The sequence below is a fragment of the Mangifera indica genome, chromosome 1 (assembly GCF_011075055.1).
Source record: "Mangifera indica cultivar Alphonso chromosome 1, CATAS_Mindica_2.1, whole genome shotgun sequence".
Lineage (NCBI taxonomy): Eukaryota > Viridiplantae > Streptophyta > Magnoliopsida > Sapindales > Anacardiaceae > Mangifera > Mangifera indica.
This window is the reverse complement of record NC_058137.1, coordinates 17,532,242-17,555,075: the sequence shown is the minus strand read 5'-3', so window position 1 is coordinate 17,555,075 and position 22,834 is coordinate 17,532,242. Positions and strand designations below refer to the sequence as shown.

General features: G+C 31.0%; 1 protein-coding gene across 1 annotated transcript; it reads right to left on the bottom strand.

Annotated features, from left to right (window-relative positions):
• Window positions 1-10,935: 10,935 nt before the first annotated feature.
• On the bottom strand, window positions 10,936-12,649 carry LOC123194888 (RING-H2 finger protein ATL52-like). Its single transcript, XM_044608387.1, has one exon. The coding sequence runs from the start codon at window positions 12,484-12,486 to the stop codon at window positions 11,215-11,217; it is 1,272 nt and encodes a 423-aa protein (XP_044464322.1). The 5' UTR covers window positions 12,487-12,649; the 3' UTR covers window positions 10,936-11,214.
• Window positions 12,650-22,834: the final 10,185 nt, after the last annotated feature.

Here is a 22,834-nt window from a genome sequence, read left to right as displayed (position 1 = left end):
CAAAGGAAGTTTCTAACCCTTTTGATAGTTGCAAAGATGCAATAGTTACAACCATCTAAAATTTGAATTCAAATAGGTAATTTTCTTACATAATCGTTCACAATCACCCTTGGTTAGTTATGTCCAAATAACTCCCCTATCCAAAATAATGCCAATCACTTATGCAACTTCCTAGCCTAACTTTTTATCATATTATGCTTATCAATATCCAATAACTCTCACGGTTATCTAACTCTAACTATTATTCAACAAACTTCACTGTTTGCTTGTATATACCGTACTTTGATGGCACTTGACTAATGACCCTTTACTCATTCCATTCATTCTAATAATGTAATCAGTTGCTTACTTTTCCTTTTACAAGGTTTATTTCCATTTTATTTTATGTTGCTCCGCATTTTTGCCGACCACACTATATTGTGCACATCTTATGCCCCTAGTTCTATGTAACTGCTCTTGTTTATTTAGCGCCTATATACTAATTCACCAATATAGTCTTTGTTAGATCTCTATCAATACTAAATGTCTAAAATAATATTTTAAGCATTTCTTCATCACACTTGACTCATCTGCGAACTTGTAATGACGAAATCTCACACATCATCCTGACATGCCTATACATGGAGCTTCATTGCTTTTACTCAAGTTTTGTATGCTTACTTCACACACACTTACATGCCTTTATGCCCCAAGCTATGCATTACTCCTACACACTTACTTCTCACCCGTGCACATATCTGCACCTTTATGTTTATGCCTGCTCACACGTTGTCTTGTCACCTTACACTAACTTCTCATACATTTGGCCTCATATTTAGGTCTCGATAGTTAAGGGTGTGACACCTAATCCTTTAGGTGTGCACAAGTTGATTTGATTTCACATGCCTTTCAGACTAGCGATGTTATTAAAGACTATGAACCAATTAACTTTAAACTGGCTTTGTCAAAGTAAATATAGGCATGAATGGCTAAGAGCTATGTTAGATGAAATGTGCTCACTTGATAAGAAGCATAATTAGTCCTTAGTTAATACACATGATAACCCAAAAGTAATACGATGTAAATGGGTTTTTAAGAGAAAAACCAGGAATACTTAGTATTAAAATAGTTAGATTTAATGCTAAAGTAGTAATAACAAAGGTTCTCATACGTAGAGCAGTATTAATTATCATGAAGTATTTTCACTTGTTGTCAAACATTTTTCTATGAAATTAATATTGTCTGTTATAGTGACACTTGATCTATATTTAGCATAGTCATTTCCTTGGGTGAGATACATTTTCACCCTAGGTATATAAACCTAGGTTTATTTGATAAGAGAAATTTAAGAGAATGCATCTATCCCTGTCTCTTATTCCCTTTCTCAATTTAGGGTTTTGGTTTCTCTCCATATTCTCTATTGACTTGGTTGTTTTGGTAAAAAATCTTACTGTAAATTTCTTGTATTTCTCAGTGTTGTCTATAATGTATAGTTTTGGCTAATTAGAATGAGTGATTAAATATTGTAAGCTTATATTTTTCATTTATTAGTGGATTGACTTTAGGATATCATTTGCCTTAGATGTAGCATTTCCTTCATGAAATTTAAACAAGTAAATATTGTGTTGCTTTTGCATGTTCTTTATTTGATTATGTAATCTTAAAGGTTTAATGCTCTAATAGTAACAATGCGCACACATAAAGTAAGACAAATGAGTGCACACAAACACCAATTCAAATGTTCATATTTAGCCAAATATTGATAATCTCTCCTATTGGAAAACTTATGAACAATGAACATGTTCATTCTAAAACAATAATCTACAATAACATACAAACCTGTGATACTAATCGCATATTATACAAACAACCAACAAGTCCATAAAAATCCAATAAGTCAATACTAAACAACTATAGTTAAGGTATTAAAATTGAAAATAAACAATAGTTCAAGCAGTTCAATCCTACAATTAACTTTAATCATCCAAGTTAAATCTTGCATTAAATCATCATTGAAGAATATTTAATCTACAATCAAAATAAGTTCAATCTTGCATCAAAATGTCAAGGCAGAGAATAAATATTTTCCAACAAATAAATCAGTCCATCAAGAAAAAGTATCTAAGATGCAAACAAGTCAAGTCACGTAAACAAGTTTGGTTTGCTTTCCCTATTTCAACGATCACCAAGCTACTTATTTCAACACTCCTATGACGTTGCTACTGTTACACTACTCTTATTACCATAAATTGCTCTCCTTCTTTATTAACAATGTTTACTAATAAACAATACTTATTTTGATTTAAGCTTTTAAATTCAACAAATCTTTACCTTCTAGCCAAAGTCTTAACCTTATCTCTTATGTATTTGAACTTACCATTGGTAGAAACTTTGTAGAGTTTGAGGAAAAATAACACTACTAGATTTGTAGAGGAAGATGATAAAGAAGGCTAAAAAGTTGTTAAGTCTAATGTAAGCTAAAAAGTATGATGTTAAGACTTCTTTGTAGAAGTAGAAACTAGTTTGTTGCTTATCTATTGTTTAGGATCAATAGTTGCTTGTAGAGGTGTCCATTGTTACTTTTCCATTTGGTCTTTAGACACCTTTTGTAAAGCCTTATTAAGGACCACTATCTCATTCTTTAGTAACTTAGAATCTACATCAACTATTATAGAGCTCACTTCCTTTTCATAAATCTACTTATAATTGAGATTTCGCACATCTACCCTCTACTTTTCACCCATAGCATACAACAACTATGCCCTATTAGGTCTAACTAAGGAATAACGCATAGAGGGGGTCTAATTGCCAAGGGAAATCTTAAAAGACAACTTAAAATAAAAGTCAAACATGATGTTGGTAAATGATACATATTGGTTATAGTCACAATTTGTGAATACAGTTTGCATACATAGTAAACTAATTACTTATACAATAACTCATGCAATGGAAAATATAAGAAGTCAATAAATATAAAAGGAACAAAACTACTTTTACATAGTTTAGTTATACTCATAACCTACATTTATGGGACCAAATCTAAAATTGTCGGACCCATTATAACATAATTAATCAATATAACCAAATTTTTCTACAGAAAAGCAATAAAGCATAAACTAAAAAATTAAAAAAAAAAAATTAACATAAAGTTATACATATTCAAAGATAGATATAAACATCCTCCTCATTTTCTACTGAGTTTTTAGCTTAGATGAAAATATTTGAGATCCCCTTAAACGTACAACTGAAATCCTTTTGGTTAAGTGAGGTTTAAATCTCTTCAACCTTTAGTCATTGTCCAACTTTAGATTTTGTATTAAAGTGTTCTTTTCAAGAAGAATTTGAAACAAAATTAGCAAGGAAAGTTGCGTAAATACAACCCAAAAATGGTACAAGCTTGGGAATAAAGAATAATATTTAAGTTCAATAAAATGGTAGGAAAAGATTAGTTTATATAGTGAACTTCATGTCATAAATTTGTGCCACTTGTTAAATCAGAATTAATACACTTGCCACCTATATAGAAAAAATACAAAGTATGATGTATTTTAAGTGTATTATAAAACTAATTCACTTAGATTTTTTTAAAAGTATTGTAATCACAAAATCTATAAAATGTGTGCATGAAAAAAAGTTGTTCACTAGAAATGTTAATAGTTTGCCAATAAAAAAAATTTACAAACTCCCTCTCTAGCAAATCATACCCTACTTACAATAATGATCTTATAAAGTCTACTTCCATCAAAACTTTGTTAAATAGTCAATAAAATTCAATATTTTGACTAATATTGCTAAAAAGTTAGTTCAAAAGATAATCATGCATAATAATTCAAACCCTTATGCTCATACAGTTTCAAAGCAATTTGTGTTCAAATAACACTTCCAATTAATACAATTAGATCAACTATTTAATAAGAAAATTCATCAATAAAATGTTTAACTTTAAAGTTTATATTCATTGACACCTACATATTTATACAAGTAGATCAACTTCACATAAACATTCAAATGGTCAAGCAAATATTTTAGCAAATTAAATGAAATAGTTCAGCAAATTAGCAAACAAATAGTTCATCAAAATTAAAAGTTTCATCAATAAACAAACTTAACAGTTATGCCAAAAACTCCCCTACAACTTTTGCAATATGCAACTTGCAAACAAGTACTTCTAAAACCATGCCCAAATTCCTTAGTTGGCTTACCCAACTAAAACCTCCTCCCTTTTTTTGTTCTCTAGTTTAACAAACTTGTTTCCATTAGACCATTGGATTGGAGTAGTTTTCTTCTTTGTATAGGGTCTCCTAGAAGTTGTGGTTTGTATTGTTCCTAGTTGATACATAAGAACATCCTTGGTCTTCTCTTATTCTTTCTTGGTTTGTGGGATAGTAGCTATTAGAGTAGGTGCTCTAAAAACAATCATTACAACTTGAAATTAATTGTCATAATAATTTTGAAATAATAAAAAAACTGTATTATTTGTTTATCTATAATGTTTTGAGTAGATAAATATCCTTAGAATAGTAGATTCATGACAAAGGAATTAGTGCATATCAATTGATTATGAGAACCCTATGCTAACATAAGTTGGTCATTCCATTAAAGTTCTTAGTCCTGATACTATCCTAACCAAAGACACAGATAATATAGTTAGGACTAACATAGTGTTGAATAAATTCAATGAAAGGTAGTGACAAATTTCATATGTCAAAGTTGTCTAAACACAACTTAGTGCAACAAATGAGATGCACATTGTGTTAACGTGTCCACTAGATTGACCCACAATAAGGAGTCCATATAAATGGTTGTTCTAGTATCTGTGGAATATATCTTCTAATAAATAGTGATACATGTGATACATCAACTTGAGGCTACTAGACTATAACACTTGCATGTATGTCCAAGGTTAATTTCATCATTTTTCATCTAATTATTCTTGTTTAATTGTGTATATGTGATTTAGGGTGTGCACAATCGTGTGAAGGAGTTCATATGCTCATGTGTGTTGGTAAGGGCAAAATAGTCATTTCTTACAAGGTGTGTGAAAATGACTATGTTTGAGAAAAGCACACACTCGTGTATAAAGAGATACACGCCCATCCTTGCCAATTTTTCTCTGAGTATAACCAGTCGCTAATAGCCAAGCTTTGTAGATCTCTACCTTTCCATCTTTGTCAGTCTTTCTCTTGAAGACATACTTATAACCTATAGAAACTATTTCTTTTAGTGGATCAATAAGTATCTATACTTGTTTAACATGTATGGATTCTATTTCAAAGTTCATAGCTTCCAACCATTTACTTGATTCAGTGTCTAGTATAACTTTTCATAACTTCTAGGATCATCATCATAATCTATTTCTCAACTAAAAAGGATTCAAAATCCTACTCACAAACAAATCCATATGTGTCCAGAGGACACGATACTATAGAAAATTTTTGAATTGGAATTGGTGTATCATATGAAGAGGTTTGTTAAGAGAACTCTTCTAGCTCAACTTGTTCAATCTAAGACTCTTCAAACATTTCTTTGAGCTCTATTTTGCTTTGTACATCTCTTTCTTATAAGAACTCTTTCTCCCAAAAGTGCACATATCTGGTAATCAAAATTCTTTAATTAGCTTGGAAGTATAAATAATATCATAAACTATCTTTAGGATATCCTATAAACTGACCTTTTTCATATTTGACATCCAACTTATCAATTTTAAATAATTTGACATAAATTGGACATCCCCAGACTTTAAGATAATTAATACGAAGAGGCTTGCTATACCACATTTCATATGTGTATTTTAGATGGATTTGGATGGTGCTCTATTCAAAATATGCACAGTAGAAAGTAAGGCATATTCCTATAATGACACCAATAGGTTCATAAAACTTATCATAGACTGTACTATATCTAATAAGGTATAGTTCCTTCTTTCTAATATACCATTGTGTTGTAACGTATATGAAGGAGTCAATTGGGATATGATTTCATTTTCTTTTAAATAGTCTCGAAAGTTCATACTCAAATATTTGCCTCAACTATCTGATTGTAAGGTCTTAATATTCTTTTTAGATTGTTTTTCTACTTTATTCTTGAACACTCTAGCAAAAGATTTTGTATTCAATATTTATCGATGCTCATGCTAAAACTAGAAACTAGATAATTCTTGAGTCAGTAGATACTCTAAATCCAATAACTCTAAGTCAACGAATCCTCTTTTGATCATTATTTGTCTTTGTATACGAACAATGTATGACTAACTTGGCTTTATCGTATTAAACATGAGTGACTCTATATTTATACACTATATAAACAATACATATCCGTATCGGATCCGATTATGATATCTCAAGCTAAATGATTACTCTATATATTAGTACAATTATACATTAAGTCATTGACTACATTACAATGATCATGTGTCTTATCATAATTGGTCACATTCATAAAACAATTCAGTGAGTGTTAATTTATACTAATGCCCTAATGACATCACTTTCATTGTCACTTGCACTAATATCATCTTATGATATTAAACAGAGGTATTAACTGTCTACTGTGTGATATCGTTGTCTAACCAATATCACATCCATGGGGAACAATTTAATAATCTTGTTTTACTAATTAAAAGAATTATCTGGACAGTTTACGTACATATTTTTGTTCAAACAAATAAAGGAAGTAATTTACGTATATGAATAAAAGAATACTTTTTTTATTTAATAAATCATAAATATACATATACATGTTGAAAAACCCTTGAAACTAACAACATGAATGGTTTTTAGGGTATACACTAACAACAAGACCTTCCTATAAAGCAAGAAGAAGAAGTTGGATTCTTCAACCAACTTCAGTTATTCATGTTATTGAGTTAACTTCTCTCCTTCTCAATCCTAGGTTATAGCCATAAGATGTGATTTTTATATTTGTTCTAATGTGTAATAACTGAAGCACATTAGATAGCTTGTCAAAGGATAAGTCAACCTACAAGTTGGAAAGATAGCACACGTTGTTGCCTTAGTTGCACAAATTTATTATTTAAGTTTGCCCATTGGGCTTGTATTAATACTTAATAAATATTGTTACTTTCCAAATGTTTCTAAGAACTTTCTATGGTTGTTTTAGAAAAAGAGGGATATTGTTTTGGCATTATAACTATTAGCTTGAGTAATATTCTCTATGGAACTACACATTTGAATAATAAATTGTATGTTTTAGACTTAAATACAGAATTTTAAATGTGAATGATAAAAGAATTAAATGTCAAGATTTGAACATCATGTATCTACGACATTACATACTTGGTCATATAAATATGATCTACGTATCAAAACTCCAAAAGGATGCAGATTTGCAATCACTTGACTTCTAATGATTTGATGAATGTGAATTGTGCCTATTAGGCAAAATGATCCACTCATTCTTCATTAGACACAATGAAAGGGTGATTGCATTGTTAGACATCATTCATAGTGATATTTATGGACTTTTAATAGTGCAAATTAGATACAAACACTTATAATTTGTCACATTTATTGATAATTTTATAAATATGGTTATGTGTTTTTTATAAAACACAAGTCTGAATGTTTTGATAAGTTCAAAAAATAAAAAACCAAATAGAGAAGCAATTTGGAAAAAAGTATAAAGATCCTGCAAAGTGATTCAAGGGGTGGCTACTTTAGTGTTGAGTTAAGAGTTACCTAAAAGCAATTGGTCATTTTGACTTGGACTGAGCTAACGAAATCATGCTCACTTCTCTCTCACATAGCACATTTGAAAATATAAAAACAAGTGTAAAAAGCAAAGGAGACCCCAGTTTTTACATAATTCAACTAATTTTCAACTTAGGCTACATCCATTAGACTAAGTCCAACTAAATCTATTCACAAAACAATACATTCAACTGTTAGATAAAAGGATGAAATTTGCATACAAAGTAAACACTTTTATTGTTACACATTAGTAATTAACATACTAAATTAATTTCCCAACTCTCTTAAAATAAGTAGCTATTACCCAGATGTTAAATACCTCAAGTATCCCTCTTGGTTGTATCAGCTCCCGTTGAATAGTCAAACTAAAATCTCTTAAGTTTCTGGTCTCAAAATCCTTTCAAAACAGTCACAAATAAGCATCCTATGATCAAGATAAAGAACCAAATAAAAAAGGGGGAGAATAGACACAATAATTGACTGCATTAAATAATATGATTTTGACCGAATAAGGTCCTAAAAATCAATGCCAAAATTCGAGAAATTCAGGTTACATATCTCATAGAAGGACGCAGAGTGTATATCCAACAAGGGTAAACCTAAAAGTGACACTCTTATAAATTCATAACAACACACTTTAACAACAAAAAATAATATCAAATACAAGCAAAAGAAGCTATCGGTTGTACTTAAATGAAAAATCACGTCCAAATGTTTACACAAAAGTGTAACCATGTGCATATATATAGCACGATACATGTGTATAGACAAGAACTAAATGTGAGCTCAAATATTCTTAGCTTGCCAACTACTTAAAATAATAACAAGAGAAGAAGTATTGAGAAGCAAGTTGAAAATTCAAACTTTCCAAAATTACAACCAAATATCCAGTCGCGGGTATGTATCACGCAAGGGAAAATTAATAAGAATCATGCATACAGCTATAAAGGAATTTGACCCTTGAAATTCAAGACCAAGCTCTCCTTCAGTGGCACCACGTTTGTTAGGCGCGCATGTGAGGTTATCCTTAATTTGGATTTTAAGAAATGTGTTTCGTCATTATCGAATGATTTCATCTGAAAATTATATTTAAAATATTTCATTAAGTTTTAATTTTTAGTGTGAAATGAAATATAACACATTTTTCAAATTCTCTTAAATAAACAGTTATGATCTAATATTTTAATATTTATTAGATCAAATTAACCTTTCTTAACTAGAAACCTAATTATTGTTAATTGTTTATTAATAATTTTTCACCCTTTAAATTTAAAAAATTTGTTTTTTATCTCTCTTTTAATTTCGTTAGTATAAATTATTATATGAAAGGAAAAAAAACCCATTTTACCTAGAATTTTAACAAGCTTAACTCTAATATATATATATAAAGGTATAATAATGATTTTACTTCATTTAAAGAATTCCTAAAATTCCCTTTTCATTTTTTTTTTTAAATTCTACGTTTCTCCCTTCCTTTTTCCTTTTCTCCTCTTCTTTCTTTCATTTTCTTTTTACATATTCTTTTTATCTTTCTACTGCTTCGTCTTCTTCTTCCTCCATTTTTTTGCCAAACTATAGTAGCATCCATTTTTCTATCTATTCAACTTTGCTTGGTTCTGTCTCCCTCAAAAACTCCTAAAACTATGGCCTCTTCATTACCATATCTTCCCCACCTTACCAAACACAACCAAAAAATCCCATTTAACCTCCTGTACTCACAAAACCAAGTCACAATCACCACATAATAAGCAAGGGAAGGCAATATTTCAAATTTAAATCCAACTGCACAAGTGAAAGAGTTTTTGGATAAGGGGTTTAGTTTCACAATAGCGTATTCATGGTTAAATAAATCGTTGGTGGCAATTAATGCCGGGATCCATACTTACATTTCTCTGATGACGAGATCTCATCCATTAGGTATGAATCAGACCTAGTATCACATCAAACTCTACTTCACCAAAATGAAATTTAATGGTCGCATGTACTATAAAAAGATGAATAAGTTGGTTGGTTAAAAAAACAGGAAGAGAGACGAAAGGCTCCTTCATTTCATTTCATTTCACTTCAAAGAATTGTTTCTCTCGGGATTTGACCAGTTTGGCCAACCAATAAGGAAGAGAGACGAGTGAAGTTTCACGCAGTTGACTATATGACCACGATTTTTCCGCGAGTTGGATTCAAGTTCAACCAACACCTTGTGGAGAACCACGCCCAACGAAGTACTGTTTATATGATTGCAACTTTATGTGAAAATAACTAATTATAATTAATATTTAAAATTACTATTTTGTATTTTGTAATTTTAATTAAAAAAAGGATAAATTAATAATTGATGTTTGTATTAAGGATAGTTTTTTTTTGGTAAATATAGTATTATAATTTCATTGAAAATAATTATGAAACTAAATAATTTAAAAAATTTGACAAGTTAAAAATTGATTGGACTATTTGTCGGTGAACTCGAGCCGAAGCTCAGGCTCACAAGCTAAAAGGATGAGCCAACACCAAGTCATATTATATTCAGACTAGATTCGATTCGAATTTAACCTTAATTATAACTAACTTGGATCATTCATAACAGTAATACTTTTATAGTGTTAAATAGTTACTGATTGAGGTGAGAAGGAAATGGTATGCGAAGTGGATGACAGAATGTTCTTTACCTTTCTCCAACAAGCACTTTGTCAAACCGAGTGCATTAGTTTGGTTCCGTGAATCATAACAACTGAATTAATATACGCCATGAATTGTAATATAACATAGTAAGTTTGACTATAAGTTGTACATATCATGATACAGCTTTTAATGTGTAAGATCTACACCAGAGAGAAGAGCACCATTAGGGGTGTATTAATATCAATCAACGATAACCTGAGCTGTACCTTTGACACAATTCAGCCTAATTTTATACATGTTCACTTTTGAATATATTAATAGATACATATACATTAATATATATTAACATGTGATTAAATATTATTTTATCTTTAATTTATTTGTATATCTAAAACAAACGTGTAATCATAGTTTCATTGATATTGCTGTCCAGCAACTAGTTTACTAAATTCTTAAATACTGAAATCTCTGAATCCATATCCCAGAATTTAGAATGCAGTGAATACTCAAATTGTAATGAAAAATGTTGTTTCCTCCAAGTACTTGTATTATCGGAAGTTCTCACTCTTTCATAATCATATCATACAAGCCAAACCAAACCAAGCAGAATAAATGAAAATATAATGCAAGATTGAGCAAAAAACTTTGATGATGAAATCTTACACCTGTATTCAAGTATCAAATTGGTAAGGTAAAACCACAAATAGCAGACTTAATTTCAAATACATAGTTGGAAGGAAGTTTTATGTCTACAACGATTCATGCAAAAATTACTTATGATATTTATACAATTACCTCAGCTCATGGTTTATATTTATTTTATTTGGTGAAAATATAAAGGTCCTACAGATTGCCTAGATTGTAGAATCAGGCATGAAATTCTGAATTTGAAACGATCAAAACATAACCTTCATAGTGAAAGGATTGAGTGGCGTCTACCATGTCTTGATGATGAAGATTTTCCACCAGATGACCCTGACCTTTTCATCGAAATCGACCCCTTCTGCAATGACGAACCCATACCAATCGAATAACTCTTCATCAATTTGGATATGCCTGAAGTTCCACTGATCCGTCTTGATACACTCTTCAATTTCAAGTTCTTGGCGTTCACTATCCGAGTGTTTAGACCAGAATTTTGCTTATTTTGAACAACATCACCAGCCACATCATTGTAAATCATCGCGGCGGAAGATGAATCCAGAGAAATTGACCTCCTCATTGGTTGCAAATCGTCTTCAACCACACGACTATTTTCAGTCAAATCGCTAAGTACCCGAGCATCAAATTCATTATTTCTGATATTCAGAGGCAAATCCTTGTTAGAATTTTCAGATGCATCTTCATCACTCGATATTGTACCACTATTATCACTAGTCTCACCTTGTCCCACATCAATACTTCCATCACCACTATAATCGCCCAAATTCTCCACCACATTTTCATTTCTCGAATCTAATCCGCTAGAACTCGACCCAGATTCGCTGCCTTGAGCAACAACTGCACCGGACATTATAGGAGCGCGGCACAAAGGGCAATTCTTGTGTGACGTTAACCAAGTGTCAATGCAAGGCATGTGAAAGGCATGGCTACACTTTGGTAACAACCTAAGACTCTCATCTTCTTGAAACTCATTCAAACAAACAGAGCACTCTGTTCCATCAATTAACCCATCTTCATTTTTATACTTAAAAACTGCAATAGAATCGATTACGGATTGCGGTAAACCAACCGTCGTGATGTGCCAAATATGATGATGCACTTGAGGTCCCAGATCTTCATCAAAAAAATCTTCCTGTGTATCAAAAATTATTGGGGGGTCTCTTCTTCCTCTAGATCTGCTCCTCCTCAAGTATAAAGCTCTTCCAAGTGCACAAAGAATACAAAAAAAAAGTACAGCAATTATAACACAAGCCAAGATAGCGAGAGCGGCTATGGCTGATTCTCTAAGGCCTGTGTTGGGATCATGTGGCGGAGGCGGAGTCGCCGGTGGAAGCCTTCGTGGCAGCGGAGGAGAAGGAGGCAAAATAAAGCACTTAATATAATTTGGGCAGTTCTTAAGATCTGAAACGACACACCTTTGCTCATTACCATATTCACAACAACATAAGACAACAGGATTGCCGTGGACACTAAGATCAAGAGTTGGTTTAAATAACAATTTTCTAAGAGGGAAAGCCATCAGAAAGACGGAGGAAAAAGATGTAAATGGAGATTAAGAATCACACCATGTGTTGTGTGATGGAGGAGAATGGGAGAAGAAGTTTTAATTTCCAGTAGGTTTTGTTTGGGAGTGAGAGGAGTCAATTCAAAGGGAAGACTTAAGAGTCTGGTGCATTTACTTGGTAGCTTCGTGCCTTGCTTTGGTACTGAAAGTCTTACCGTCTTGTGTGGTTTACGCGTTATCTCTTATCGTTAAAGTTTTTGTTTATTTAATGGGTTAAATGTAAAACATATTTTGACAAAAACACTAATAAAATAGTAATTATAATTATAACGAATAAATTAATGGGATTTATTTTTTTTCAAAGGAAATTAATTAAATTGATAAACTTTTATTGTGTTAAATCGATGTGATCAAAACTCTTAATTTAATACAAAAGTTACTATCCACTTCTTCTTATATAAACCCTAAACTTATATTAATTACCCCAATAACTATAATAACAATAATAGCATCACAATCACACCCTATAAGTTTTGAAATTTTACTTTTTCACACTTTCACTCAAATTCCAATATCACGATTTAGATTTCAAGGAAGGACATTAAATCAAGGTATTCATATTAATATTGACTCAAAAAAGTTTTGAATTGTGTTTCAAAATAAAAAAAAAATGATAGAAAAATGTATGGTTTTTTTATATTTTACCATATGGGAACTTCTTTGATATTTTACTATATGAGGAGTAAATTGATATTTTACTATGTGATGGGAGTGTTATTAATATTTAACTAGGCAAGGGTAAACTGATATTTACCATGTAGAAATGAATTAATATTTTATCATATGAGACGTAATTGATATTTGTCAAATTTCGTGTCAAATTAAGAGTACATTTTGTACCTTTAATTGTGATATATAAAAAACTTTAGAATCATTGTAATAGATATTTACCATGCAGGTGGGGCAGTTTAATTTATATTTTATCATCCAAGAGTAAATTGGTATTTTAATATACCAAGTGTAAATTGATATCGTAAAACCTAGAAACCTTAAATCTAGACTCTTAAAACCCTAAAATTGATATTTTAGCCATCCAAGGGGTAAATTGATAGTTTTTGGGATTACATTTGTACATTTAATTTTGAAATTTTTTAGTAAATTTAATTATGAATATTTTTATTGTAGAATTGATCAAAATGATTAGTTATGCTTTGGTTCAATATGGAGGGGAATTGATACAAAAAGATAATAATACAAAGTAATATATTAGAGGCCAACAGAAGGTGGTTAAAATCCCTACAAACACTACATTCTAGGAATTAATTCGATTGTTGAGCAAACTTTTCTATATCGATCAAAACAAAACAATATTCAAATAAACATAAAACCAAGAAGTGTTGACAGTAACATGCTTATGAATATCGTAGATGATCAAGAATTTTATTGTTTTATTGGTCTTTTGTCCACTTGAGAGAATGCATTCTAGTTTTAGTGAAAACTACCTATAGTTCTATAAATGCCTCTTCAAAAACCACCACCTATGATGTTCAACAACCATATAATGATTTACAAGACGATAATGGTTTACAAAGGCTGGAGCTACATAATGATATACAACATGATGATGGTTTATAAGGAGTGGAATTGTATAATTATGTAAAAGATGAAGGTTTACATGGGGTTTAAAATGTTGGGTTCAATTCCAAACAAGAGTTTGAAGATGATGACTTGACAAATATGTATGATATTGATGTATTGGAAACTACAGAGGAATGGGCACGTGACAATAAAAAAAAAAAATTCTATATTAGGGTGCCTTTGATCATGAGGATGAAATGAATGATATTTCTATGAAGGAACTTGAGTTCGAAGAAAAGACCCTTGTTACTTATGGTACAATAGGTATGAGTATTTTCCAACATGCAAATCTAATGCTTGTTAATGTTCCACATGAGGTCTACAATATTCGAGGTTCATTTCATTGGTTACCTTTTTTTTTTTTTGACCAGTTGTCCAAGTTTAATACCCTATGAGTGAAGAAAGATAGACAATGTTTTTTTTTTTGACATATTCTCAGAAAAAATTGTTTGCAAGATGCACTCAGATGACATGTTATAGTGAATGGATACCAACACAAAGTTTATAAGTTGATGAATTCTATATGGGTGATCAAATGCCTCCATGAACAATGTAGATGGCATGCACGAGTGATAAGGTTAGAAGGTTATAACTGCTTGTAACTGTGTCATATGGATACTCAGAATACATATTGAGGATGATGTTTGTATTGGTTGATCATATGTAATGGCCAAAGGAAATTTGCAACACCTATAAGTAAGAATAAGTATAAATAGTTATTTTATATGTTTTGGGTTTATCCATGTTGGCAGTGGACCCAAAAAGGTTGAATTTAAATGAAAACATTTAAGTTTAGCTTAAGAACGACCATTCATGAGCCCATGAATGTTCATGCATAATCCTCAATGTTAGTAAAGCTGGATAAGCCACATACACAATTTTAAACCAATGAATGACTGTTCAATTGTAGGGTGTAACACCGCCCTTTAAAAGTACTACCCTCTAAAGGGAAAGGTTACTACATTTACTATTTCGAGCATATATTTAATTTAAAACATGTAATAAATTCATGAAATAGTTGAATAAAACCTCATTTATTAAAACTTATAAAATTATTGAAATAACCTTGTCAAACTAAACAAGAAGCATTCAAAAGATGTCAAATCTCATAAACATAAACTAAAAATCATAATATGTATAGTCAAAATAAAAATCATAATAAAAAAACTAATAAAACAGAAATGACTAAAATATCCTCGCAGCTTTACGCCCGTTGATCACCACTTATCTCGTAACTATCATGATCACCTATACCTCCTCATGGCCTCTTCTTGTGTAATATTTTTTTGTATACACAAGCATTTGTTCTTACTAACATAAATGTATGTTCTTACTAACACGGGCATGTGCCCCTTTAGGTATTTATTTTACTTTCTTTTCTAACACTTACCTCAACTGCATCACTTTGTAAGGGTATTTCGATCATTTTTCCCCATGCACAGTCATACTAGCTAGTTAACGATCATCAAATTACTGAAAAAATTCAACCTGAAATCTAGAATTTGCACACATGGATGTGTATTTCATACCACACAACCATATGGTGAACCTAGAAAATTGACTGAATTGACCAAAATTTGATCACTAAGTTATGTTTATACGTGAATTCATTGCCTCAACATTCAATGGCACATATTCATGATCATCACTTCATCATAATCATACTTGATACACAAATAAGGAACCAAGTGATCATTAATCATTAATTCCAAGAAATTCAAAACTTAACGAGTAACATCACAGTGTATAAACACATATCAAGGTTCTTCTACTCAATATCACTATACCATTCACCACTTCTAATAATTGAAACACACACTTTTATATATACAATCATCAATAGAAGTCTCATCATCAGCTTATTAAAAATACAAAAATAATACAACTTATCATTACATAAACAAACACAATCCCCCAATTCCATCATTCATCCCATGGATTCATATTAACATAATTCTATAAACAATCTCATGATAGAGGAAGACCTCCTCAAATCACATAGAATTTATATAGATAAGGAGTGAAATAAACCTTACTTACCTCCTAGAAGAATTTGCTGCCAGTTGATCACACAAGGCTTTTTTCTCTTCTCTTTCTTTGTCGCCATGTCACTAAAATTAGGTTGTTAGAGCTACTACACACAAGCCAAATGATATGACTTCTCTCTCTTTCTCTCTCTCTCTCTATTTAAGAGGTTTTGTGTGTTTAGAGATTATGAATCATGATAATGTCATATATAAACTGAAATCATTTTTAACACATACAGGCATGTGTTTAAGGCGTATGATTATGTGTCACTTAAATTTGAAATTTACACGAAATCATCTTATTTGGCTAACGTGGCAACAACACATAGGCATGGCCTTACTATGCATAGTCGTGTGTCACTGAAAACTCATACTTTGATTTTCAAATCGTATTAATTAAACTCATGTATAAAGACTAATTTGCCCTTGAGATGTACTCACGGGGTGTTACATAAGGTGAACACTTATTCATGTGGTTATGGAAATTACATTTTAAATGGACACGTTTTCATTATTTTGAGGAGGATTATCTAAACGCACACAAAAGTTTAACCCTAAAAGGTGTGTGCGTAAGAAAAAGGAAGTTTAACACTTCGAACTCTAGTTTCAAGTAGCAGCTTTCGACAAGAATAGAAGGAAGAAAACTATAGAGAGAGAAAGAAAATCCACTAATAAACTTTCTACGTTTTTATTTAATCAAGTAAATAGGAAATTCCACTTATGGTTTTTATTAATTTGCTATGATCATGTTGTTGTGATGATAATGATGATTATTTTCAAATTAATTGAGTGGTACTGCTTATTTAAAATATGTAAAGACTTCTATGTGTATGAATTTATACTTGACTATTTGTGTGTATGTGATAATTTCTTGTTGTAATGCTTATTGCAAAGTCCAAGCACATTTATTGAGTTATTTTGATGATGATCGGTGTTGTTAATTTGATACAATGATGAGCATGATTTAGTTAGGTATTGAATCTATTAAAAGCATACTTAGGGCATAAAATATATCTTCATGCAATTCAAGTACAATATGTTACTTGTTAATGAAGTTCGCATATGGTGATAAAGTTCTATTGATGCGAAAAAGTGTTTAATCAAAGATTTATAATCTATACATGTGAGACATAAGGATGAGATAAAATGAAGAGCATTTGCATAAACTTGGGTTGTCTAAATATATATGATGTTATCTGTCTGTTTTTTTAATTAAAATTTTGTTTGGATATGCACAACATTGTTAGAAATTAGTGATGTAACATTGAAAAAAGTTAGATTACTTTGGGCTATGAAAATAGTAAGTGTTAAACATTCCAGATGTCACTTGGAAATGAATGCTTGTTTATGTCCTATAAATTTTTTGAATAGAGTTAGATGAACGTGCATGTGCACTGTTCGTCATTCATCAACTTTAGAAAAGGCGTCATGACCATTCATCAGATATAAATGATTGTGCATAGCATAGAATGACTAAATACCCCTTAAGACTTATGAATGACTATGGTGTATAAGAATGGTCATTCATTGATGGGGAATGAACGTCCATTCACCAAATCATGAATGCCCCTTCATCACCTCTAAGTAGCGAATGACTATTCACTAGGTACAAACAAACTTATTTAATGCAAATGATAAGATATGAGTCAAGACATGAATCTTGAGAACTCTATTGGTATAACAATAGATCTATATTATAGTACACTACCTCAAGAGTCTAAGATATAGAACAACAAAGGTGAAAGCATTACGAGTTCATAATCAGGTAGCTGGAGTTAGCATGCATGCATAGAATGACCATATCATAGCCAAAGATACGAGTTTTATGAGTCGTTATGAAAGAGCACCAGTGAGATACTTTTTACACTACCCATAATAAGGCAGTATCCCTAATAAGGCAATGGTTCATAGTAGAACCCGATCACCCACTGTAAGGTGTGGAAGGTCATAGTAGGCTCAAGATAGATTGCAATCAATAGTGATGTAGGGAGTGGACTACAAAGTTATAATACTCATATGGACAAGGTGTCAAATCCCTACTTTAGCTTACTCTGATCGGTAAATCAGTTATAGTTTAGCTTAAAGTTAAATGAGCTCTTACTTGTAAAGTTTCAAATGAAAATAGAATCTCGAGGGATCATTAGATATGTGAAAAGATGATCAAGTTACTGAGGCAATTATAAAGGGCCTAGTAGATCACGAGGTTCAAATAGTCAAGGGTTTATGTCATCCAGGTGAACTGAGTATAAAGGCAAAATAAGAATTTAATAAAGTTTATTTTATGTTCCTACTTTTTGAGTGTTTATCATCCATGATCTCCTATTTTATCTATTTTGCATAAAATAGGACCAAGTGGTGGTAGCGGTGTGAGGTCTCAACAACCATGAGCAACAAAGGGCCATTATGTTATTTCTTGTTTTTATGCGTCTTATGCTTTTACTGTTGCCTATGACTCACAAGTATACGAGTTAATCAAATAATAAAGTAGTAAATTAATTATTATATTTACTTTCAAATTAATACAACCAAGGACAATATTTCATAAATGGTGGGCTATCCTTCAAACCATATCCTATATTTATTTTTAAATGATGTAAAATCATTTTTTGGTTACCTATTTTTGTATTCTAATTAAAAGAAACTATTTATTTTATCAATGACACTACGTTGGGAGTTGTTTTCTCTAACTATTTCTTCTTGGTTTACCCAATGTTTGATTCGCAATAGTTTTGCTTATATGCTCTGCCAATAAGAAGAACCAAGAAACTCGTGTGTGTGATCGTCAGACAGTGTCACTTCTCGTTGTTTTGCTTAATCTACTACTCCACCATTTGTTAAATATTTAACAACTTAATTTCCATTTTGTTTTTACAATTTTGTTACTTATTTTTTTCTTTAGAATAGTTTGGTAATGAAAAAAACTTAATATGTTTTTAAATGAAAAAGATGTTCAAACCATTAGGACAAATTCACTTTTCATAGACTTAGTTAGACAAGAATAGTTGCAATGTAAACACTTTTTCTGTTTAGAACATATTAAGTTTTTTCATTACCACAATATAATACCCACAAGTACATCTCAAGGGCACAATAGTCATTTTGTATGTTTATGCATGATATTAAGTGAGTTTAAAGTTCAAATGTGAACTTTAGGGGACACACAATTGTGTATGAGAAGGTCACGCTCATGTATCGCTGCCACATCAGCTAGATGAGGTGATTTCCCATAAAATTTGAATTAAGTGATACATAACCGTGTATAGTAAGTACATGTCTATATATGACATATGCAGTTTCAACTTTTAAAAAGGCATCATGGCTGCATTTTAGAGATTACAATCCCTATCCAAACGCACACACTTTTCCTTTTGAGAAAGAAAGAATTAAAGTTTTAATAATCTAGCTTGTTGATGGAAGTTTTGGCAATTGTTTCAAATGATGTGGAAAGGAGAAAAGCTAGAAAGAAAAAGGCCTACTTATGTGTTTTATTTATTGTGAGATTGAGGTAAATAGGGTTGGCTTACCTTTATTACTTTGATGGATTGCATTAAAAAGGAGATGTGAGTTCTTGTGATTAATGAAGAATATTACCCTTTGTTTAGGATTGTATGTATTGTTATGTTATAAGGATTGAATCTTATCTATGCCATGAATGTTGATAAGGCAATGTTTTTATTATAACAAGATTATGTCCTATTTTGATTTGCTACTGTAGCTGATTATAGTTGTCATTTGACAGTTTTAAAATGATGATATGAGTGTTGTTTATGAATTGTTAGAATGTTAGATGATGTTGACGCGATTGAAAGGTTGGATGTTATGGTTTATGTTTTAGGTATCATGATAGAGGAATTTGTGCCTTCAAACTCGTTCCACATGCTAGATTAATTATATTTCAATAATGATGATTTTGATGACAATATTATGTTGTTACATTATTAAATTATATGTGTATATACGTGAAATCACGTTAAATCTAAAAAGAGTGCATAATTGGGCCACTTAGTCTATTTTCTAGGTTTGACACACGATTATGTGGTATAGTACACATGATTACGTGCATGAATACTAGAATTTAGGTTGGATTTTTTACTGGTTCGATAACCATTGGATGTTATTGACCATTGAGTGGTTAATTAAGACACATGGACTACCTTTGTATAGCTTTAACACTATCATGTATAGGGTGAAATAACCAGAATACCCCTAAGAAGTAATGCAGTTGATATAAGTATAGAAAATAAAGTGCATTAATTTACAAAAGGGTCACACAACCATTTATATAAAAAGGATTTACAAGAGGAAAGGCCATGAGGAAGATGGTTGTGTATGAGTAAAAAGGGATACACAACCATGTATTAAAAAACACACACCTATGTATAAAGGGTAGAAGAAAGAAAAAGAGCAAAAGAATTAGGCTAAAGATTAAGGGTTGTCTTACGAGACAATATAAAAATCTCAGGTACATAGTAATATCCTATGTGCCAAAGAGATGAATTTTAGCAAGGCACAAGATATACTTTAAGTGAAAGCAAGAGTAAGCTAAGTTGAGTTTAGGCTCAAGACGTATACATACTAAACATCATAAGATCAGTATGAGAGGGTATTATGAATACACATTCCCTACACAGTCTAAAGTAGGATATCATACCTGTAATATAGTACCTACTCGTAATAGAGCTCAAGTGAGACCTAATTGGTATAGTAGAATCAAGAGATAACTCATATAGCTAAAGTGTCAAATCCATATATTCAATCTGGTACGATTGGCCTAGTATACAATTTCAAGTATAACTTTCAGATGATGGTGCTTCAAATGAGCAAAGTTATATTCATACCAAAAAGGAATTTGAATAACGGTTCTTCAGTGACTGAGCAACACATAGTTTAATCTAAGAGTTAAGATATGTACCCTAGACATTTCCTCAAGCTTAGTGTTACGTACCAATCAATAGTGCACAAGTCAACAAGTAGTATAATAGATATTAATCCCACAATGATTAGAAAACCAACCACCAAATAAGATAGGGCTCAGATTTTAGCTAAGGAGTTTGTTTTTAAAACTGAATGTATGCTTGAATATAAGAAATAATTACTAAATCTAAACTACAACTAAGCAAAAGTAAAGCAACGAGATTGATTTAAGAATTCATATATATCAAATTTCTAGGATTTTAGGTTTACTGATAATGTGTGCATAAACCTGTAGTTTATTTAAGACTATTAAAATAATTGGCATAATTTGTTAGTTAGATATCCTAATTTAACCTCATTCCTCTTGCAAGGTCAACTAAATGTATAGTTTCTAAATAAGTTTCTACTTTCGTGATAACCTAATCATCAACTAGCCATTGCATCTGTCACTCTAATTATTTCGTGATGGCCTAATCTATCTCTAGTATCAATGATCCAAATTCAGAGAATGCATGAACTAATTCAATACCTACCTTTCGATAATCTACATGAGTCTAAAAACATGTGTAAAGACGAGCCCAAATCTCTATCATAGGTATGAAATAACAATTCAATAAAGCAAGCTATAACAATTTATTAAATAATAATATAATATAACATAATATAGACTTATACGGTTAACGAGGCCTCCTTAGTTCCTAGAATAAAGGAAAATTAGCCACTCATGACAAATATAGGCATACGATAACAATTTTGAAATATCATATCAAAAATATAAAACTCGTATTATGTGTTGATGCATGCTTTGAATAGGTTGATATCATTATCTCTATTATTATCCTCTGCTGTCAAAAGTTCCTCATGGTTCTTAGAATGCAAGTTACGAATTTGTTGAACCTTCCTTTCTTATAGATGTTTTTCTAGGTGCTTTTTATATCTCCTTTTTTCTTATGCACTCAGGAATCCTTGTAAATCTTTTCCTAATTCCTCTTTACTACCAAATCAGGGTTTTATAATTATTTGATGTTGATATCTCTAGATTTATTTCCTCTTCTCTTCTATCTATGTCAGTTTACTTTGTATGCAATCCACAAACCTTTTTTCAAGAGCTTCCTGATTTCTTCAAGTTTTTTATAGCAGTCTTTCCTTTTTCAAAATTATTTTCCTACAAAACAAAATAAAAGCATAAAGGATATAATCTAATAAAATATCTAATCAATAATAATCAATAAATAAAATCTTAATCTAAATTATTATTAAATGCAATATTTAGACACCAATTTGACCCTATATGCAACAAATTCTCCCACACTTAAACTCTGCTTCCCTCAAGTAGATCAAGAATTTGCACACTGACAATCTTATGCAACTCTCGATTTCCTTTTCTTCCTAGGTGATTATGCGATTGGAAAAAATTTTAGGAAGACGATTAAACTTGCCCCATAAGTATTGCATCATTCCTTGAAGTAAACACAACTATTAGAAGTAGTTATCATAGGTGTGAGTAAGATCATAGATGAAATAATTTTCAATCTGAAGATGGATACAATAGAAAATCTCAGTCATATGACTATAAGTGGACTATGACAGAAATGAAATAAAGAATAATACAGAGTAAACCACAAAATAATAGACGTGGTCATAAATGTCATTAGTTGTGTACTTGTAATATACACAAACATTAGATGGATCTATATTAAGCACTTATAAGAATTAAATTTTTAACGATTTAGATCTTGTCAATCTAATGAATCTTGATGTTTCAAAACTTCTTTCAAGAATAA